General features: G+C 39.2%; 1 protein-coding gene across 1 annotated transcript; it reads left to right on the top strand.

The window, feature by feature from the left end:
- Positions 1-4,855: 4,855 nt before the first annotated feature.
- Positions 4,856-16,824, top strand: npc1l1 (NPC1-like 1). The gene is made up of 21 exons (XM_006805864.3): positions 4,856-5,061; positions 6,370-6,531; positions 6,674-7,582; positions 7,976-8,269; positions 8,361-8,584; positions 8,693-8,793; positions 8,897-9,069; positions 9,639-9,767; positions 10,671-10,853; positions 10,946-11,060; positions 11,181-11,446; positions 11,634-11,723; positions 11,813-12,003; positions 14,026-14,153; positions 14,282-14,411; positions 14,497-14,552; positions 14,658-14,808; positions 14,926-15,157; positions 15,442-15,555; positions 15,661-15,823; positions 15,936-16,824. Exons 1-21 carry the CDS (start codon positions 5,020-5,022, stop codon positions 16,133-16,135), a joined length of 4,053 nt encoding a protein of 1,350 aa, XP_006805927.2. The 5' UTR covers positions 4,856-5,019; the 3' UTR covers positions 16,136-16,824.
- Positions 16,825-18,542: the final 1,718 nt, after the last annotated feature.

Genomic DNA, 18,542 nt, shown 5'->3' with positions numbered 1-18,542 from the left:
AGTCCAAACACTCATGCCCACGCAGTGTGAAACGGCACAGAGGGCAACAACCCTTTGAGAAGAATCATAGTAAAGCTACATGTGAACAGAGCTGTAAATGGTACTGATTCATATGGGGAGGGTGGAGGGCAGGCCAGTATCGGTTAGAAAATACAACAGAAAGTGTTTCTGATTTTGACATATTTTCATTTGGTTTTTGTCATGCTTAATAAAACAGAATAGATCATTCTTATTATCAGGATGATACAAACATGGTTCTTTCTGCAGCCATGTAATTTTATTTTTTTATTTAAGTCTAAATGGAAAAAATTACGATTTTGTTTCATAAAGAAACTTCTTCATCTGTTTTCTTCCTCTTCTTCTTCCAGCTGCTTCATTTAAGGGTCACTGCAGTGGATTGTCTGCCTCCATCTCTCGCTTCTCCGTAATCTTCTTTCTTTTTCCTCGTCAGCTCCATATTCAACATCCTTTGTCCAAAATATCCACTATCCCTCCTCTGCGCATGTCCAAACAATCTCTCTAAAATTGTCTCCAAACTGCTGAAACTGAGCTGTCACTCTGATATATTCATTTCTAACCTTGTCCACATCAGTCTTAATAAGTGACCATCTCAGCTCTACGGCTCAGCCTCACATCTTTTTGTCAGAGCCAAGTCTCCAGTCTCCAAACCTTACATCATAGCAGGCCTCACAACCATCTTGTAAACTTTGTTCGTCTGAAAAAATCTGACTTGTCAATAAGGGCTGTATTGATGGAGTGAAATGACTTTAAGTTCCACAACACTTTGTAGCTTGCTTCTGACAGGAGTTAAAAAAGCTGAGGTCATATGATCACACTTCACTGCCTATTTAAAAAAACGCTTCTTTTCTTTCTTTCTTTTTGCATAAAGATAAAAAAGTGAAGCACAGTCAAATTCCTTGTTAGTTTGCACAAACTTATGATCCTGATGTCATTACAGTCTGTTGGTGTTACAACTATGTGTCTTCTAGCATCAACTCTTAATACTTCATATGTATGTAACATGAGGTTTTTCCAAAGATATAAAGAACAAAATAAGCACAGTAGACCATAATTTATAGAAACACTTTGACGAACCCTTGTATATTGAATACTGACCTCTGGTGGTCCCCAGAAAAGTAATATTAATATAACACATTTATGTAATCAATAAAAATAAATAAATACACAAATAAATTTTTACCAAATATATTTAAAAGCCACTGAAACACACTCCAGAATCTTTTAATTTTTTAATATCCTCCTGAGAACCAGCCTATTCATTTATTCTCTGTCTTCTGTAATGGACATTTGTTTTTGGTCTATATCTTTCGACTTATTTGAGCTACCCTACTAAGTCCTGATGTACTAAATAGAGGACATCCCAGGCTTTCCATCAATAATTCATGTGTTTGGGCGGCCTCTTTCAACTCCAACGAGGAAGGAAATCACAAAGAAAGTTCAATGGGAAGATTCTTTTTTCCTCAGTTCTCAGGAGGATATCTAAACAAGAATTTCAGAAATTTCAGGGAAAAATAGAAGATCTAATCGTTCAGTTTATCCAGAAAAATGAAAATATAACATTTGCATATGTATGGTTTTCATTGGCTGTGAGCTGAAAAGTAAACGGGTAAAGCTGTGGAGTACACAAAATTTGTATAGATGAGGTACAGTTTAAGTAAAAATACCACTAAATTCAGAGGAAAAATCAGCTACATGTAAAATATCAGTGTCTGAATAACATCTTAAAGAATACAGCTAATATAAATATATATTTCTACTGTTATTGGGAAAAACACTGATGATATTTGCAGATACTTAAACAACTTGAATCTCCCTCATGTAGAAACAGATTTATCTGCTAATACAGTTGTTTTTTAATCTGATACTGAGGGTTTTCTAAGGAAACTACCTTTCACCTTTATCTGAGTCCAACAAGTCAAGATGATTGGCTCTCCCCAGATCAGGTCAGCATAAAATGAGCTCCATAAATAATGATAAGGAGCCCATCATAAAAAGGGGACAATGTACGCTATCTGGATGCAAAATCTGTTTTCTAAAATGGTTTAGATAGGCATTATTTGAAGACTGCACCCTGAATGCTACAGGTCTTTCTCTTTTCTTTTTTATGCCATAAAAATCTAAGACTATTAAACTCACAATTGTCTGTGCTGTAGCTATTTAGTACATGTCGATGTGATAATATTATTAATCTTCAAAAACTTAAACATATAAGCCTTAATATATAATATACTGTTACTGTCAGTGTGTTAACTTCAGTAGGTACATTCTTTTTATTTCCCATAACCCTTTTAGAGAAATTTGTACGTTTTTTGTGTAACATTTAGCATTTTGCCATGATTAGAAATAATTACATAATTGCACATGAGTCTGTTACAGTATTTAAATGATCTACTATATATAACAGACCCATGCATAAAATTGATTCAGCTGTTTATTGCATACTGGTGTCCCACACTGAAAGATGTGGTTGGTGTTCTTAAGTTAAAAAAAATCATACTCATCAAAATGTATCACATTAGGTCTCATGACAGATAGTTTTTAATGCCTAATTCACTTTGATGCGATCAGTTACAACATTATCTAAAAAAGAGTAAAACAGTTAATTGAAACATTTATGCTGCTGTTTTGAAACAACAACATAAAGGCAAACATATAATGCGATACTTATATGTATGAAGTACATATATTTTATACTTCTGTTTTCTTTAATATAAGTTACGGTTGTTTTTGGATTGTCAGAGAAATGTTGATTTAGTGCAGAGAGTCCTCAGTCTTTTCTAGCATGAACCAACAAGGTTCACACCTGTCCCGTCAGTTTCCCCTGCTTATCTTCCCCCACCTGCAGTGGCTGGATTGCCCACCAGTGGGGGTCATCCCACTAATTTATTGGTCTTTTTATGCAATGCTGTCACCTTCTACGTGACAATCGGGTGTCCTGGTGTTTTATTATGTTTTAAATGCAAGTTCCTGACAACATCACATTTATGTTCATGTCTTTTGTGCATGAAAAGTATCGAATCCCAATTGAAAAAAAAAAACAAAAACGTGCACAACGACCAGTCCTGCAAAGGAACTGCTTTCAAATCCTGATTTATTGATCATAATTTTTAATTTAATAATTTTAATAATTTTAACTTTAAAATGTTCTTCATTTTTATTTCCAAAATTAGTAAATGTTTTCAATTTGTCAAGGTCTGCACAGTTGTTTCTCATATAAACAAGGGAATGCACAGCACACAAATTGGTGCATGACAATGATCATCAAAAACACAAGGTAATGAAAGAAACAGGTTTAAATAAACACACAAAAACAAAATAAAAAATAGAAATAATTTGAAACAAAAACAAAAACCCACAAAATCAAAACTTTGATTGGCACCAAACATAAATGATATGAAGTAAAGTGCTGTTTCCAGCCCGACTCATGTTTAGTTGAACCAATTGAAGCGGTGATAGTGGAGTTCCAGTCCGAACAGTGTTTATCTCTAAGAAGTTATTTTTTCAGTAAGTTCTGCAGGTCTGCACATTCTAGAAAATGTGATAGAACCTTAAAACATGTACATAGACTCTGTCATTAATTACAAAAGTCTAAATTGCAGCAGCATAGAAATCTATTCTATGAAGATGTTTTTCCTTTTGAGAACAGAGAGGCTTATTAATTTTTGGCTCATCTTTGCAAAATCATTTTATGGTTGGGCAGAGTCCTTTAAGAAATAGCGCTCATAAAGAATAAATGCCAGGGTACACTGCATCTACCAACGTCACAAAAACATGATATAACAGAATGAGAATAAAATAATTAAGTGATAAACAGAAACGTTTGGACGGTGTAGCATCAGAAATAGATTTGTTCTGCTGAATGAAACCTGCTCCTGTTATGACTCTGGAATTGCACAGGGACTGCTGCAATTGCTCTGAAAATCGGCGCAAAGTAGATAGATAGAGATGCTGATAAATCCTAAACTTTATGAATAGTTACAAAATTCTGTTATGCTGCCACTTATCACGTAAGAACAATAAACATCCTCATATCTTGTCCATTTCTTCCCATCTTCTGCACCATGTCTGTTTATCACAAATTTAAATGCTCACGCACCTTCACCCTGAAAGCTCAGACGATAGCATCTGGACCATCGGATGTCTTCTTTATCTTAGCTGTGACCTTGACAAATGATAAGAGCATTAATTACAAAGTTGATCATGTCGTCTTGGCATGCTTACAGACCATCACTGGACTTGAAAGTAATATATTTGTATTTATTTAGTTTTTTTCTAGTCCTACTGACCATTCAAAGCACTAAATGACTTTTTGATTTAAAGAAAAATGATCCATCATATCATATCAGGAACATAGACAGGTATTGTTCTCTCACTGTACCCTATAGATCAGATAGTCACTTTGATGATGGTCTAAAGGTTCAGTAGTAGTGTGCTGTACTTTGGATGTTTCCTACATGCACTGCTCTGAAAACAAGCAACAACAGCCTACACATGCTTCGTGCTGTAAGGGGATTGACACGATTCAAATCACTCAGAATGTTTATCTATCGTCAATAAAACTACAAATTTCCAGGTGGTATCAGTTCAAGTATCAATGTAAGATGAAGCACAAGTGAAGAACTAGGTGTGGCTTAGACGTCTGGGTGGGATTTTGTTTCTCCCAGCTCTGCTGAATCACCCCAGCAACCCTATCAAAATCTATTTTCTGTGTTAATTATCAAACGGAGCAACTGGTAGCTTTCACCCGTGATTGGCCAGCAGCAACATCACACCAGAACACGTTTCTCCTTACGCAGCCCTAACACTGTAAGATAGACAGACAGACAAACAGACAGACAGACAACAGGAGAGATAGGACAAGCCAGACAACCCACATCACCTCCCACCTTCTTTACTAATGCATCTTCTAATAGGTCAACAGTGAAACACTCCTTACACTCCTATTTTACTGAAATTTAAGAATCTGACTCTTCTGTTGTTTAATCGTGCTCAGGAATCATGATGCGTTTTGCAGCCCTCGTCATTTTTATAAATATTGTGGTAAGTTTTTTCTTCTTTTTTTATTGGGGAATTTATTGCAGTTGTGCACTGGTTTCAATAATATATTGAAGATGTAATACTGTACATTTTTTCAGTTAACAGCATGATTGGGGGGGTTGAAATGTATTAATCATTTGATCTGTGATCAGCACTTAAAACTAGAAAGATTAACGTTTAATTAAAATCCTAAATGAATATAACTGTTTAAACAAGCAATCAACATGTATTTTTATAGTACATTCGCAGATAAGAAGCCCAAATTAAAAGCGATACAATAAATAAATAAAAGTAAGTAGTGATTTTTATGTCCAGAGTTGAGGTTAGAGAAGGTGTGCAAACAGCTTCTCGGGTAAAATCACTGTTGTGGTTTTAGATTAAACTGTGTTGAACATATGCACATAATGCATACATAAATATGTGCATGTAATATTTTTCTATATGGGGGATTTTTTAAGCTGTTTCAAACATTTTACATCACTGACCATTCAAATGTAGTCGTCACAATTATATTTATCTCACATACTCTCATGCAAAGTATGATATAACATTTATTATTATTATTATTATTATTATTATTATTATTATTACCTTATTACCTTTAAAACTTTCAAAGGTAATGCCCTTCACACATTTGTGACTTTCCCCCAAATTTCTATTCTCGTGTTAAAGGTGATTAAATTTATATCATGACATTTTATTTGCCTTTGCTTTAAACTGTAAAAAATTAGAGATGACATTTTTAAGCCCTGTAGGTTTGGCAACAGTCACCTTTAATCACATTGCATGTTACAAGAATACATTGTGTTTGACTATAAAAAATAAAAGTCAATTTATATTCCAACAGAATTCAAACACTATTTTTAAAAATTTATTGTACTTAGTATTTACTTTTTTTTTATCTTGTATTGTAGGCACGCATGTAGTTTGTGGTTATAATTAACCTTGAACGTGTGCAGTTTATTAGTACAATCTCCATTTTATTGTTGCAAATTGGCAATAAAGAAGCTGAGCTGGCAGGACACTGTGTAGCGATTGTGTCATTGTGATACGGCTGTGAGATGTTACGAGTTATTCTTAGAAAATGTTATAGGCATTATAATAAACACAATCAAACTTTTACAAGTTTTTGGAAAACATATCATTGAGCTTATCACTTCATGTTAACTGTAATGTTTCTGAGTAGGAAAATAATTTTTATAATCGAACATCTGTGCTGAGAAGTTTTGGATTTCTAAGCAGACTCTACATTAAAAGCGCTGTTGCTGCTTTTATTGTACTTACTCTTGAAAACTCGTCTCTTCCACGCAGAGTCTATCAGAGGCCCAGCATGAGCCGGGATATTGTGTTTTTTATGATGAGTGTGGTCGTAACCCGCTGCTAAATAACACCCTCATTGATCCCATCGTCCCATGTCTGAATTACACCCGTGCCAAACTCGTCACTGGAGACCACTACAAGATACTCAAACAGGTGTGTGTATATCCTTCTTCTTGGTGGAGGGAACTGTTGTAAGAGAAGAAGTTTGAATGAAGTGTGGCAGAGGTAGATTTCTGTCTATTCTCAATAAGTGCATGTTAGAATCCTTTTATAATTGCATTTGTTCCTGCTGTAGGTGTGCCCTATGTTTGATCAGGGAGAGAGCAGCACATATGCTTGTTGTACGATCAAACAGCTGGGATCACTGGAAAAGAGCCTGACCCTGTCCAAGGCTGTTCTCGTCCGCTGCCCTTCCTGTGCTTACAACTTTGCTCACCTGCACTGCATCAACACCTGCAGTCCTAACCAGAGCCAAACAGTTAAGGTCACAAGGGTGATGAATGTCACTGAGCAGAATAAGACGAGGGAGGCCGTGTTGGGTTACCAGGCATTCATCGGCAAGACTTTTGCAGATACCTCCTTCCAGTCATGTAAAAATGTCAGGATTCCTGCCACGATTGGAGGCTATGCCATTGCCACCATGTGTGGTCGCTATGGAGCAAAGCTGTGCACTCCCCAGCGCTGGTACGATTTCCAAGGGGACTCGAGTAACGGTTTGGCTCCTCTGGACATCGACTTTAAAATAATACAAGAAGGAGACACCACAGGGTTGCCAGAAGGTGTGATTCCCTACAACGGGGTCGCTCTGATGTGTAATGAGACCACACCTACAGGAGGGGACGTTTGCTCCTGCCAGGACTGCCAAGAATCGTGTCCAAGTGTGCTACCTCCTCCACCGGTCGCTGGCCCCTTTACACTGCTGGGCACCAATGGTTACCTTGTAATTTCTATCATCTTGCTCATTCTCCTGATACTTTCCTTTGTCCTATACCTCTCTGTCTCCTGGTGGGTGGCATCTCAAAACAATAAAAAGAAAGGAATAGACAGCTGTAAAGGCAAAGACAAGGACAGTGATAAAGTGACTGAGAAGATCATCCATCCCTCAGAGGTGACATGTGCTGAGACAAACAGCTTGGCTGCTCAGGCTTACCTGAGCTCACAGTTCCGGATTTGGGGAACCATCATGGCCTCTTATCCCCTCACTGTAAGTACTTTGATCCAGTAAAAGTAGGACATATGTACCCACTAGGCCTTATTTTAGCTTTAGTGGAAGAATTAAAGTCAAATCATAAGATGCTGTTCATACCAAACCCAGTTATGCTATAGCAACAAAACCTCTGAGTGGACTAAAATGAGGAAGATTGCATTTGTATTGTTCAAAGTGGCATTTGGAACATAAAGAATACTGATAATTCCCTATTATCTTTTATTTACTAATTCAGTATAGATATGTTCCCATTTCAAAACCACCTGAAGTAGAATTTGCACATTTCTGACTTCTTGCGTTAACCTTACCTTACACAGTGGATTTAAGAGAAAGCATATTGTTAGCCAGACGAAGACACCACGCCTGAAGAATATTTGATCTTTTTTCAAGGTCCTCCTCCTGTCTCTTATTGTCGTGGCTGTTTTATCTGTTGGCCTCAAAGACATCAAACTCACCACCGATCCAGTTGAACTTTGGTCTGCCCCTAGCAGCCGGGCTCGCCAAGAGAAAGAATTCCACGACACGTACTTTGATCCCTTCTACAGGACAAATCAAGTGATCTTGACAGCACCAGGCAGAAAAAGCCACATTTATGACTCGTTGCTGTTTGGACCGCAAAACTTTAGTGGGATAATGTCCAAAGAGCTTATCATTGAGCTGCTGGAACTCCAGACACGAATACAGGTACTCAAAGTCAAAGCTGACTGCTGACAATGTTTGAAAAGGTGCACCATTCCATGTTGACTAACTGAAACCCCCCTCATTCTGTTTTTAGAATATTCAGTTTTGGTCAGATGATCTGAACCGGACAGCAAGTTTGAAGGATGTGTGCTTTGCGCCGCTAAATCCCAACAACCCTTCCTTGACTGACTGTGCAGTCAACAGCTTGCCACAGTACTTCCAGAACAGCCTAGACCACATTAACGCTAAAGTGAACATGACTGAGCTGGGAGTGACCAAAGAGGTGGACTGGAGAGACCACCTCATCTACTGCCTTGGGTAAGCATTCATTAAAAAAACTGCAACCAACACCGCTCATTTTTATAAACTTCACCTTCCGGCACATAAAACCATCCTTTCTCCCCCCTTTTTCCACTTCTCCTCAAGCTCTCCTTTGTCCTTCAAAGACATCACAGATTTAGGTATGAGCTGCATGGCTGACTATGGAGCTCCAGTCTTCCCATTCCTGGCTGTGGGAGGATATGAGGGTAAGAGACTTTTAGCACCACTGTTTTATCCCTGAAATTATTGTAAAACACACAAAAAGGTGCTTCTAACTCACTTGAACAATTTACACTTGACTTTTCCCAGATGATGCATTCAGCAGTGCTGAGGCCTTCATCATGACCTTCTCCCTGAACAACTATGCTCGCAGTGACCCTAAATTCAAAGTGGCTATGCAATGGGAGAAAAATTTTCTTAAAATTGTCCAAGAATACCAGAAAGACCCGAAAAACAGCTTCACTTTTGCATACATGGCAGAGGTAAAAACTCTATGAGTACACATTATTCGTATATTTACAAAATTAAAGTTCAAATGAGATTTTGGAATTTTGGGGCAGTTACCTGTGATTTACATGAGTCACTGTGGCTCAAGAAGTAGAATTGGCAGGTTTGAGGGTTTGTGGCCAAAGTGTTTGGGGGCAAGATAATTAACCCTGAGTTCCTCCCAATGCTTTGTGCAGAGTAAGAATCTCACATGTGAAATAGAAATGAATCACTTAGAAAAAAGTGATTTGGTGAATGAGTTGTAAGATGCTTTGAGTGATGAAGCAGAGTAGAAAAGATCCATTAAGGCCTTGGCCATGTGTCACTTGTCTGTGGTGGTCCAGGGACCTTTGTACGTGTCATTACACCATCTTTGCACTCGTTTCCTGCCTGCTCACAGTCGTGTCCTATCTAATAAAGATCAAAATGCTCAAGAAAGCAAAATGAAGCAATTACCAGGCATACTGATAAAGACTTGCTGTTGCTGTTTTTCTAAGAAACGTTAAGTTGGCCTATCTGTGACCTTTAACACATCTAATCACTCACTTCTCTGCTCTGTTAATAGAGATCTCTGGAGGACGAGATCAATCGAACAACTGCAGAAGATATCCCCATCTTCATGATCAGCTATGCTGTAATATTCGTTTACATCGCTGTGGCACTTGGAGAGCACTCTTCATGGAAACGCTTACTGGTACGTCTCCGCAGAATAGGTAGCATCCCGGGTATTGCAACTTGCAAATCAGCAGTTAATCCCTGTTTAGTGCCATTAGTCTTTGAACGGGTGTTCATAAACCCTGCCACACTCTGCCTTTTCACTTGTGTGGTTTTAGGTGAAATGTCTTAACACCTACCTTCATGGTCTGCCCAGGACGGAGCCCAAACATTTTGATGTAGCACAGTTATAATGTCAGTATTTTCATTTTTCCAAATCTAGCATCTGCAAAAGAAATTACTTTCCAATTAGCCTCAGCTGTATGTTTTGTTTCGCGCTGATTAGCATGCTAAAAATGTTCAGTAACATCGTTGATGCTAACTAGTAACTGCAAAGCATAAGAATACACACTTAAGGGTTAGGTTTGCTTACACTTTAACACTTAAGTTTGGATTTAACATAAGTGTTAATGTGCATTCATTTGGTATCAGAATAATGTCATTTTTTGCTAACATTTAAGTGTGGTGCTGGATGCAACTGTTAGCTGCTGTCCAGTTGACCTAGATTAGATAATAGTGTGCAGTAACCTTGATAACATGGCAAATAAAGCCATATTTGACAAGAAACAACATGCTTTTTAAACCCTCTGACCAAGAGCTGAAAGCGTTATGATCGGAGCTTTTTTTTTTTTTTTTTAAAGTTGCTGAAACATGAATTTAGTTGTTGCTGTAAAAGTGTGAGCATAAAATATGCCCCTGGGTTATACTGGCTTCTGTACAGAGAGAAAAAATGATAGAATAGTATATATCACCTACTGTACGTGATAAGGAGAAGCTGATACAGTATGCCTATGTCAAGATTATTGTTCTTACTACAGAGTAATAAAGAAATCTCAATGGGTTCACTGAGACGTTTGTACATTTGCATCTCTTTGTCCTGTAGGTGGACTCTAAGTTTCTGGTTGGTTTGGGTGGGATCCTGGTGGTCGGCTGCTCTGTCCTGGCCTCAATGGGTTTTTACTCCTGGATTGGCATACCCTCCTCACTGGTCATCCTTCAGGTCGTTCCCTTCCTGGTGCTCGCCGTGGGAGCTGACAACATCTTCATCTTTGTTCTGGAGTACCAGGTATTGTATATCTATGTGTGCCATAAATGTACAATGGTGCCATTTTTTTAACATGGTGGAATTTTTATTAAGTTACTCTTCCTGTCTTCCAGAGAGATGCGCGGAGGCCTCACGAGACACGAGAGGAGCAGATCGGGCGTGTCCTTGGAAACGTGGCTCCCAGCATGCTCCTGTGCAGTCTTTCTGAGTCTGTCTGCTTCTTCCTAGGTATATAATCTGATATCCTTAGTTGAATCCTTAGTTTTAAAAATGCAATACATTTTTTTTACACCAAGCTGGACTTGGTGTTTTGTCTGGTGCGTTACCCCCTATCCATGTTTGTTTCAGGGGCCCTGTCCACTATGCCAGCAGTGAAGTCCTTTGCTCTATATGCTGCTCTGGCTGTGCTCATGGACTTTGCCCTCCAGATGACAGCTTTTGTTGCGCTGTTGTCCCTGGATGCCCGGCGCCAAGACAACAACCGCTGTGAACTTCTCTGTTGCATTAAAGTGTCAAAACAGCGTCCAAAAAAGCCAAATAAGGGTTTTCTGATGCCATTCATGAAGAAATACTATGCCCCTGTTCTACTGCACCGCTACACCAGGATCACAGTGGTAATGCCTCACCAACAACATCAAACATATTCAGTCCACAGTTATTCTAAACCGCTGACTTCAGCTGTCTCACTGATGTGAAATCCTGCGAGATTAAATTTAATGAGATGAACACAACCTCACATTGAGATTTGTGTGTTTTTAAACAGATATTTGATAAATTCACTCTATTCTATGTTCTCCTCAGATAGTAGTTTTCATCTTTATGTTCTGTGGAGCCTTATTCCTCATGATGAATGTGAAAGTGGGTTTGGATCAGGAGCTGGCTATGCCTCAGGTCAGTAAGCACAGTTATGTATAAATGGCAATGACACTCTTTTCTTCCTGTTAAACCTGTTTACAAAGATATTTCTGTTTTCGATCCAGGACTCGTACATGCTGACCTATTTCCAGTACCTGTACAAGTACTTTGAAGTTGGCGTTCCTGTTTATTTTGTAACAAAAAAGGGGTTCAACTTCACCTCTGTGGAGGGCATGAATGCAGTCTGCTCCAGCGTGGGTTGTAATCAGTTCTCGCTGACTCAGAAGATCCAGTACGCCACAAACTACCCTGAACAGTGAGTCAGTGGATTTATTGTTTATAATCTGAGCACGGGAAACTTTAAGCTTTAAAAGCAAACTCTGTACCATTGTTGCTCACTTAAACTCTGTATCTACCAGTTGCTTGCAACAGTTCTGATACTTTGCATGTGTCCTTCACATCACAACATATCCTTGACCTTGCTGATATCGTAGTAGCAACCTGTTACACACTTTCCAGTCAGATCAGTTAATGATAAACTCAGCAACATAATTGCCACAGAGCAGATGAAGGGTGTCTCTGAGTGATAGTACCAGTTACTGAAAGCAATCACTGAGATATCCCCTATAATTATTCTCGAAATATGCAATCAGAAACTGTGTTCTGACAGATGTGAAACTTCTGATGCACAAAATAATCTTCCCAGCTTCCCTGTCATTCACCTAAACACTTTACATTTTGATATATTCGATCAGACTGAGACCGTCGTAGGTAACAAAACACAATTGTTTCCTCAAGATAAGCAGAATTATGGAGCCGTATTTATCAGCAGCCTTATCAGCTGGCAAACAGCATCTCATAAAACAGGAACAATAAATCTATCATTAAGAACTCCAATAAATTTATCTGAAAGATTTGTATCAGAACGCCTTTAATAATCTTTGGGTTATAAAATAGTTAAATTGAGATGCTAATTGTGCAGGTGCCCCAAGCATAAAAACAAGCCATTCCCACAATAAAACAACAAAGTCATTCCCACAGTGAAGTCAGTCCTTTCAGTAGAAGACAATGAATGATTATGAATAAAAAAGGAGCAAAGAATTAAATAAAAAGTGTCATGGTGCATTACAGCAACCCTGCTTGAGTTAGGGCTTGAGCTGTTTGCCTCTGTTTTGGTGGAGCTGTAGCGTCTACCAGTGGGGAACTGGTCAAATAGCAAGTATCCAGGGTGACAGCTGTTTTTAGGGGTTTTTAAGACATTTGAGAGGTATCTTGCTTTTTCAGTCTCTTCCAGGGAGGGAAGAGCGGAGCCAGTGAGCTTTCATGCTGTCTTTATTACCCTGGGGGTAGCTTCTTTTATCTGCTGCAGAGCATCCGGCAGACCACGCTGTAACACAGTACGCTGGCGTGCTTTCAGTGAGCGAAAGAAGGCAAACCAGCAGTTTCTCATCTACACAGTACTTCTTCAGCAACCTCGGGAAGTGAAAGTGCTGCTGAGCCTTCTTAAACACAGCTGTAGTTATTTAGAAATATTCAGTACATAATCCCAGATCCAGATAGATGGTTTGAAATTATGAGACTGATATTAATACATTCCATGTCCCTATTGCCAGTCTTGGCAGCCGGGGGTCAGTCCGCCAGGGCCTCCGCTCCTGGCCGCCACAAAAGCGGCAGAAATGAGCTTCCTCCGAAGGGTGGCTGGCCTCTCCCTTAGAGATAGGGTGAGAAGTTCGGCCATCCAGGAGGGGCTCAGAGTAGAGCCGCTGCTGCTCCACATCGAAAGGAGCCAGCTGAGGTGGTTCGGGCATCTGACAAGGATGCCCCCTGGGCGCCTCCTGGGTGAGGTGTTCCAGGCATGTCCCACCGGGAGGAGGCCCTGCGGCAGACCCAGGACACGCTGGAGAGATTATATCTCTGGCCTGGGAACGCCTTGGTGTTCCCCTGGATAAGCTGGAGGAGGTGGCTGGGGAGAGGGAGGTCTGGGCCTCTTTGCTTAGGCTGCTGCCCCCGCGACCCGGCCTCGGATAAAGCGGATGAAGATGGATGGATGGATATTAATACATTTGAAGTAGCTACAGGTTGTTAGCTTACTGAAGCATACTGAGCATAGAGACAGACAGAGAAAAATGGCCAAATATTCAAGCACAGAACCCCTTAAAACACAAACTGAAGTGGTTTTTTAAACTTCAATTTTGAATAAAATGATGAATTATTGCTTGGAAGTGCTGGATAATGTTACTTTTAATGCAACAGACTAACAAGGTATTGCTGTTTCTTACCTTTTTCTGAATTTGATGATTATGAGAATAAATAATTATATGTATGATCTCAACTTTAGATCCTATGTGGCTATCCCTGCGAACTCGTGGGTGGATGATTTCATTGACTGGTTGAACCCCCAATCCAAATGTTGTCGTCTGTACACCAGCGGTCCCAATGCAGGACATTTCTGTCCTGCAAATGAATGTGAGAATCATTTCTTAAATGAAAAAAGCATTAAAAAACATACTTGCTCACAGTTTTTGATGTTACTGTCTAAACATGAACAAAGACATGACTTCAATAACCCCTACTCTTCTTATTTGTCTTAACAGCTGGTTTTATCTGTGCTAAAAGGTGTCTGGCACGTCCTGTTAATGATACGGTGAGGCCCACTGTGGCACAATTCAACCGCTACCTTCCTGACTTTCTGACTAACAGGCCTGACCTGCAGTGCTCCAAAGGGTTTGTATTGTAAATGCGCACATACACACTAATAAATCCCAGCATCAAAACGGAAATCTCATGGCTTACTGTCTTTTTTAAACAGCGGTCTAGGAGCGTATGACAAAGCAGTGGTAAGAGATGAAAGTGGGGAAATAATAGGTAGGTCCCCAAAAACACCGCATAGCAGTGGAAGTGATTCTATTCATTCAAAAACAGATTTAAAAAATAGAAAGTAAAACCTTTTTTACCCCCCTGTCTCTCCAGCCTCTCGGTTCATGGCTTACCACACGCCTCTGACCAACTCCCAGGAGTTCACCGCTGCCCTGAAGATGGCCAGGGAGCTCGCTGACAAGATCACCAAAGGCATGAGGCTCGTGCCAGGCACCTCGCCTGACTTTGAAGTGTTCCCTTACACGTATGTACTTTCCCCGTTTCCCTGCACCTCAGCTCCAACCACTCTGCCAGAAAGTTGTTTTAGTCTTTAAGCGGTTTGTATTTTCTGATCAATGTTTTATGTTTCTCCTCCTTCCAGGATAACCTACGTATTTTATGAGCAGTACCTGACTATTGTGAATGAGGGACTCTTCAACATCTCCTTGTGTCTGCTGCCGACCTTCGTGGTCTGCTGTCTGCTGCTCGGCTTGGATCTGCGCTCCGGCCTGCTCAATTTGCTCACCATTGTCATGATCGTTGTGGATACAGTCGGTGTCATGACACTGTGGAGCATCGACTATAACGCAGTGGCTCTCATCAATCTGGTCACGGTAAGAGCAAATCAGATCATTGGGACTGAAGGAGGCTCATTTTCTCAAGTGCGGACACAGTTATGGAAAGACATTGTGTTGACCAGTCTGCCTAATAACAGGTGCTGATTAGCTGCATCACTGGGTTTCTATAGAGACCAACCTATACAATCAACTGAGTGTGGATACTTTTACTAAATTTGCTAGCCTTTTGTATTTTTCCCGTGCTTTGCAGAGATTCATTTTTGATGGTTTAAATGAAGGTGAAAGTCTAGGCTAACTCACATCTTCTGTGCAATCTGCAGGCGGTGGGCATCTCTGTTGAGTTTGTGTCGCATATGACGAGATCGTTTGCACTCAGCACCAAGCCCACACGTGTGGAAAGAGCAATCGAGGCTACGGCCAAAATGGGCAGCGCAGTAAGTAAACTATAAAGAAGAGCTGATGTTGTTAATCACCCATTAAAGAAAAATTTGAACCAAAAATGTTTTCAAATGAATTTTCCCTTTTTTTGCACCCTCAAGGTGTTTGCTGGTGTTGCTATGACTAACCTGCCAGGCATCATCGTGCTGGCGTTTGCTAAAGCGCAGCTCATCCAGATTTTCTTCTTTCGGTTGAACCTCGTCATTACACTCCTGGGAATGGCTCACGGACTTATATTCCTCCCAGTGGTGCTCAGTTATTTCGGTACGTACATCATTTTCCTCTGGGTTCTTTATGTGTAGTTGAGAAACTATTAAAACTGAAGGTGAAGACTAAGTGTCTCGCTGTTGCGTTGTGTCGTGCTCCTTTCTCTCAGGTCCCAGTGTAAATAAAGCGGTGCTGCTCCAGTTCCAGCAGGAAAAAGAAAAGGACAGGGAAAAGGCGGAGACGAACAGCCACATGAGACAAGTTTATGATAACATCAGCTACGTAGGCAATGAAATAAAACAGGACCCGTACTCAAACTCTGTGGATGAAAGTGGTTCAAAAACGGTGGGGAAAACTGACAGGTTGTGAGCACAAAAAACGAAATCAGTTTTGAGGTAAATTACTGTAGCATACAGAGTCACGATGGACACAGAAAATGACATTTTGGCCCCATGTGGAAATTTTTAGCCTGCTTGTGTATCTCTGTCCATAATGGAAGGTAGGACCTGCACAGGTGTGCAATATTTTTGGAGCAATGCAACAATGGACTAATGCAATGAGGTTCAGGCTTCCTGAATCAACGTATAGGAAGCGTATTTGATAGAGGCTTAAACAAAGAATCACGAGTTAAGTCATTTTGTATTTTTTTTGTTCAACACTTCACAGTAGAAGTGACTGATTCAAATGAACACACACTCCACAGCTATTGCAGGAAATGTGCAATCAGTAATAAAATATCAACTACATTCATTATGTGAATGAATAATCCACTGAAAACATTATAGTTTTCCATGATTATAAATTGAAACTGTAATGGTTTCGCAGAAATGTGTATTTTTGTTGTGATATGTATTTAATATATTATTTCATCATACACAAACACTTTTCTTTATCTCAGTGCGGCTGCCACTGTATGACTTCCAGGACTCACATAGCTGTCCCTTTTAAAACATTTCTAATACATGTTAGGATATATTTTTTAAAAGTTTTGGCCAATTTGGGTCCAGAAATGTGTGTGTTTGTTTTGTTTTTTTCAAATAGTAAAAAAAGAATAAATCACGGACTCTTTGAACTTTGTGTCATTTCATGAAATGAAAATGCACGTCTTTCAGTTTTTTTCTTGCACTTGAAAAAAAACTGATTTTAACCATGAAAATATTATGTTGGCTTTTTATACTCTGCCCAAAAAATAATAAGGACTTTTGCAGGTGGGCGTGATGCTGATCACGTTCTTGACATCACACGTCTCGTTTATCGGCGGTAGTTTATATGAGCACTTAGTGGAAGACATTAAGCTGGAGGGCTGGGGTTGGCTATGAGACATTATTTTTTCCTAAAATTTGATGAATTATTTTGGTGCACATTGTTTTCTTTTCTGCATCAGTTTATTATGGAAATGTCTTTTTTTCTAAAGAGAAATAAAAACAGACATCCGGTAAATTGTCCCCAGGCATAAAAACATGAGCTTCTGCCTGACATCGGGCTGCTTTTGTGTATTTTGTTTGGGGACTTAGTTTCTTTTAATTTATAATCACTTGGACTTTGAAATCCAAGATATGTTCCAGTAAATACACTTTTTTGAGTCTGACTGGAAACCAGAAGGTCAGACAACATTTCTTTAGGATTTAGTAAAGTAGCAAGCATGCATACTACTATTTTCTTATTCTGGCTTCCACATGATTTAGACTTTGATGATGCAGCAATCAGTCATGTTACATTTCTAAGCTCTACAGCACTCTCTCCTGTAAACATGGTGCTTCTTTTAGAAGAGTGCCAAAATAAAAGCAGAAGATGACCTACACAACTGCACATGTTCTGAACTCATTCAGGTTAAAATGTTACATTTAAAAAAAAAGAAAGAAAAGAATTTAACATCTTTAAAGCATTAAATGCCAGGTTCGAAGTACATGATGCACTTGTTAAACCCATGTGTGTCTGGTCATTTACTTGGATCAGTGAATGGTTGTTCCAAAGTTTATGCTAGTAAAAACAAAGGTGACTGGGCCTAAACTTTAGAACAGTCTGCCCACTGACATCACAACAGTAATTTCTTTATTTGCAGATATTCCCTGCTGTGGACCACTGCTGTTGATAACCTTCTGCAGCCCATAAAAACGTTTAATCCCAACTCTGATCATCACACAAGCCAAAAATTAAATACCCTCTTATTGTTTTCATTGATTTTGAAGTTTACAACATCTGTTACTCCATGTGTTTCATTCGAAAGAACAACGATATATAGGAGTAGTTTAAGATCAAAAACCGGTCAGAAAAGGAAGACGTATAGTATAGTAACCCTGCACCTTTGTTTCAATAGTTCATTTTTTTTAAAAAATATGAATATGTCATTGCAGCTTTAAGCTAAATTACTTTATAGAAAAGAAATGTTATTTTGGAATCCTACCAAAACAAAACAAATGGTCATACAAGTGCATTTTATCCTATAGATTTGTCCTCTAGGGTTAAGGAGTGTAAAAGTTCAAAAGGTCCAACTTATAAAACTTAAAAACCATCAGCTGCATCTCCACAGGTCAACAGGGGGATCTCTGCCTACACTTTTTGCTTTATTGTCTCATAAATCTCTTCTTAAAACACATATTTGGCTTTTTTGGACAGTAACTTTAATAAACATGCTATATATGAAAAAGCTGAGATTGTTATTGAAACTGTCAAAGTACGGCAACACTGAAGGAAAATCGTGTTTTAAACAGCAGATAACTTGATAACTTAAACATTAAGGAACACTACCTATACGTAGAGGATGTGCCCAGCCTAA

This window comes from Neolamprologus brichardi, chromosome 12, assembly GCF_056152115.1.
Source record: "Neolamprologus brichardi isolate AB-2024 chromosome 12, ASM5615211v1, whole genome shotgun sequence".
NCBI lineage: Eukaryota > Metazoa > Chordata > Actinopteri > Cichliformes > Cichlidae > Neolamprologus > Neolamprologus brichardi.
Note: the sequence above shows the minus strand (reverse complement) of the source record. Positions and strands in the feature narration are given on the sequence as shown.